Source organism: Arachis ipaensis, chromosome B01, assembly GCF_000816755.2.
Source record: "Arachis ipaensis cultivar K30076 chromosome B01, Araip1.1, whole genome shotgun sequence".
NCBI lineage: Eukaryota > Viridiplantae > Streptophyta > Magnoliopsida > Fabales > Fabaceae > Arachis > Arachis ipaensis.
Genome location: NC_029785.2, coordinates 70,717,471 through 70,719,659, shown reverse-complemented (window position 1 = coordinate 70,719,659; position 2,189 = coordinate 70,717,471). Strand labels below are relative to the sequence as shown.

Here is a 2,189-nt window from a genome sequence, read left to right as displayed (position 1 = left end):
ATATAGTCAAGTGCTAGTTGTAGATAACAGTTCCATAAAATAACACGGAAGTACCATCATCAGTGTTTTCCTTGAAACGTTGACAAAAAGAAATATGCTATTGCCTGCTGCCTCCAAATACCTCACTCGTTTGTCAAAATCCAATAATCAAATGCTCCTCCTATGGTACTCGTTTAAAGAAATTGCTGAACAAAGTCCAATTGCAAAAACTAAACAATTCCAAACTCCAATAAATGATTTTTGCAGAAGTTGCTTAGAGAATATGTATACATAGACACACGGATTAAAGCATTCTATGAGAGACATATACCCGATGGAAAATCCTTGTTGTAGATATGCAAATATGAGTATGGCTGCATAAGAAAAGAGAATAAAGAAATTAGAGATGCAACTAACAATAAAAAGTAGAACTCAATAAGAAACACAAATATCCCCCTTATGGTCAATTTCTTAATAGAAAGTAGAACTCAATAAGCAACTACAATCTCAACATCTGGATCCTTTTCTTTTCGTTCCTTAATAAATCTATAGATAACAAACAAATAAATGCAGAAAATTTTGCTTATTCCTTCAATACTGCATATGAAATTCATGAGTTCTAAAATTGGTTCCAAGTGAAAAGCAATTGCGATTTGGGAGTTATATACACTTAGAAAGTTGACTATCCTTTTTTTAACAGATCTTGGAAACTCATTAATGGTCACATTCTAAAGTTCATAAGCCACTCACCTCAATTCTACTACCACAAGCATCCATCTAAACAAAACAAGACAAATTTGTATACCTCTATAAAGCAAGTTACCTTAGTGGCTGAAAATTTTTTGGTTATGACAACAGAGCTCCTAAGCAATCTTAGCTGCTCCTCAACTCCCTTGAGCTTGCCCTTCCCTCCTATCCGAAGCTCCTGACGGAAATCAATGACAACAATATTCCCAAAAATTAAAGGAAATCAAAATCAGAGGGGAGAACGCCCTTACCGGTAGTGAATCCCGGCGAGGCAGCGCTGTTTTCCGGTGACAGGGGCTCAGTGAAGCAACCCCTAACAGCGCCGACGACGGTGACTCCACGAACGGCGACTGGGCGCAGCAGGGCGAACAACGCCTCCTCCTTTTTCCTCCGTCTTCCAATCTCCACGCGTCTGTCTCTCCTGTGCGTCCTCAGCGTCGTCCGTGATGGGAGATGCGACGGCGGTGGAAGCTGGCAACAACCCGCTCGCGATGAAGACGACGACAGCGGTGGCTTCCCTCGGTGACAGAAGAACGCAAACTGACAGCGGCGATGGAGGCACAGCGGCTCTCCTTCCTTGCGGAGCTCTTCCTCTCGCTCAACGTCTCCTCCTTCCTGACGGCGACACGACGGCGCGGCGGCAGTGATTCCCGCCAGCGCCGTCCTCCCTCTTCCCCCTCTCCTTTTCTTGCTCTCTGATTCCAGCTTCCCCCTTTCTTTTCCTTTCTTTCCCTCTCCGTTTTTCCCTTTCTCTTGCTGTGCGTGTGTTTTTGTGTTGTGTTTGTGTTGTGTGTGTGAATTTGGGGAAATCGGGTGTGGCGCCTGGAAGGGTTTAGGGTTAAGGTGAGTGAGTGAGTGTGGATAGGGTTAGGATAAAATTAGAGTTAGAAATTTTAATTTGAGAATTAGGGATTGTTTTTGAAAAAAATGTAAAATTAGAATTTTTGGATTAATTAAAATTTAGTAATTTTAATTAAATAATTAATTTTATCACTTTGATTTAATTATTTTTTGATAAATAATTTTTTGAAAATAAAATTATGAATAACCATAATAAATCATAAATAATTTATTATTTATTTTTTAACAATTAGAGATTTTACCGGTTTAATAATGAGTGTTGAGTTATGATGGGTTTAGGATTTTAGTAGAGAGAAGAAAAAAATCAGAACTTTATATTTTATTTTTAAGAAAGTTTTTAAAAATTTATTTAAATGTAAAAATATGTTAAATTTTAGAGTGGTAATAAAATAAAAAAAATATTTGTTATAAATTTATTTTAAATAAGAGAAGGAAGGTGACCACTAATGAGTTATAACTCAAATGGTATAGTCTTCTCATACTCATCTAAGAGATGCGCGTTCGAGTCTTTCTATCTTTAGTATAAAGAGAGAGAGAGAAGGAGGGTGACCCAACAAATGGTAGAATGAAGAGTGAAAGTGAGAATTACAATTAATAAAAAT

General features: G+C 37.7%; 1 protein-coding gene across 1 annotated transcript in view; it reads right to left on the bottom strand.

Annotated features, from left to right (window-relative positions):
- Positions 294 to 2,189, bottom strand: part of LOC110266099 — a 9,578-nt gene continuing 7,682 nt past the window's right edge. The window contains exons 2-5 of the mRNA XM_021109985.1: positions 978 to 1,548; positions 803 to 891; positions 730 to 756; positions 294 to 353 (exon numbers count right to left, since the gene is read on the bottom strand). Coding sequence (XP_020965644.1) covers positions 294 to 353; positions 730 to 756; positions 803 to 891; positions 978 to 1,548 — 747 coding nt within the window. The remainder of the gene's footprint in view (positions 354 to 729; positions 757 to 802; positions 892 to 977; positions 1,549 to 2,189) is intronic.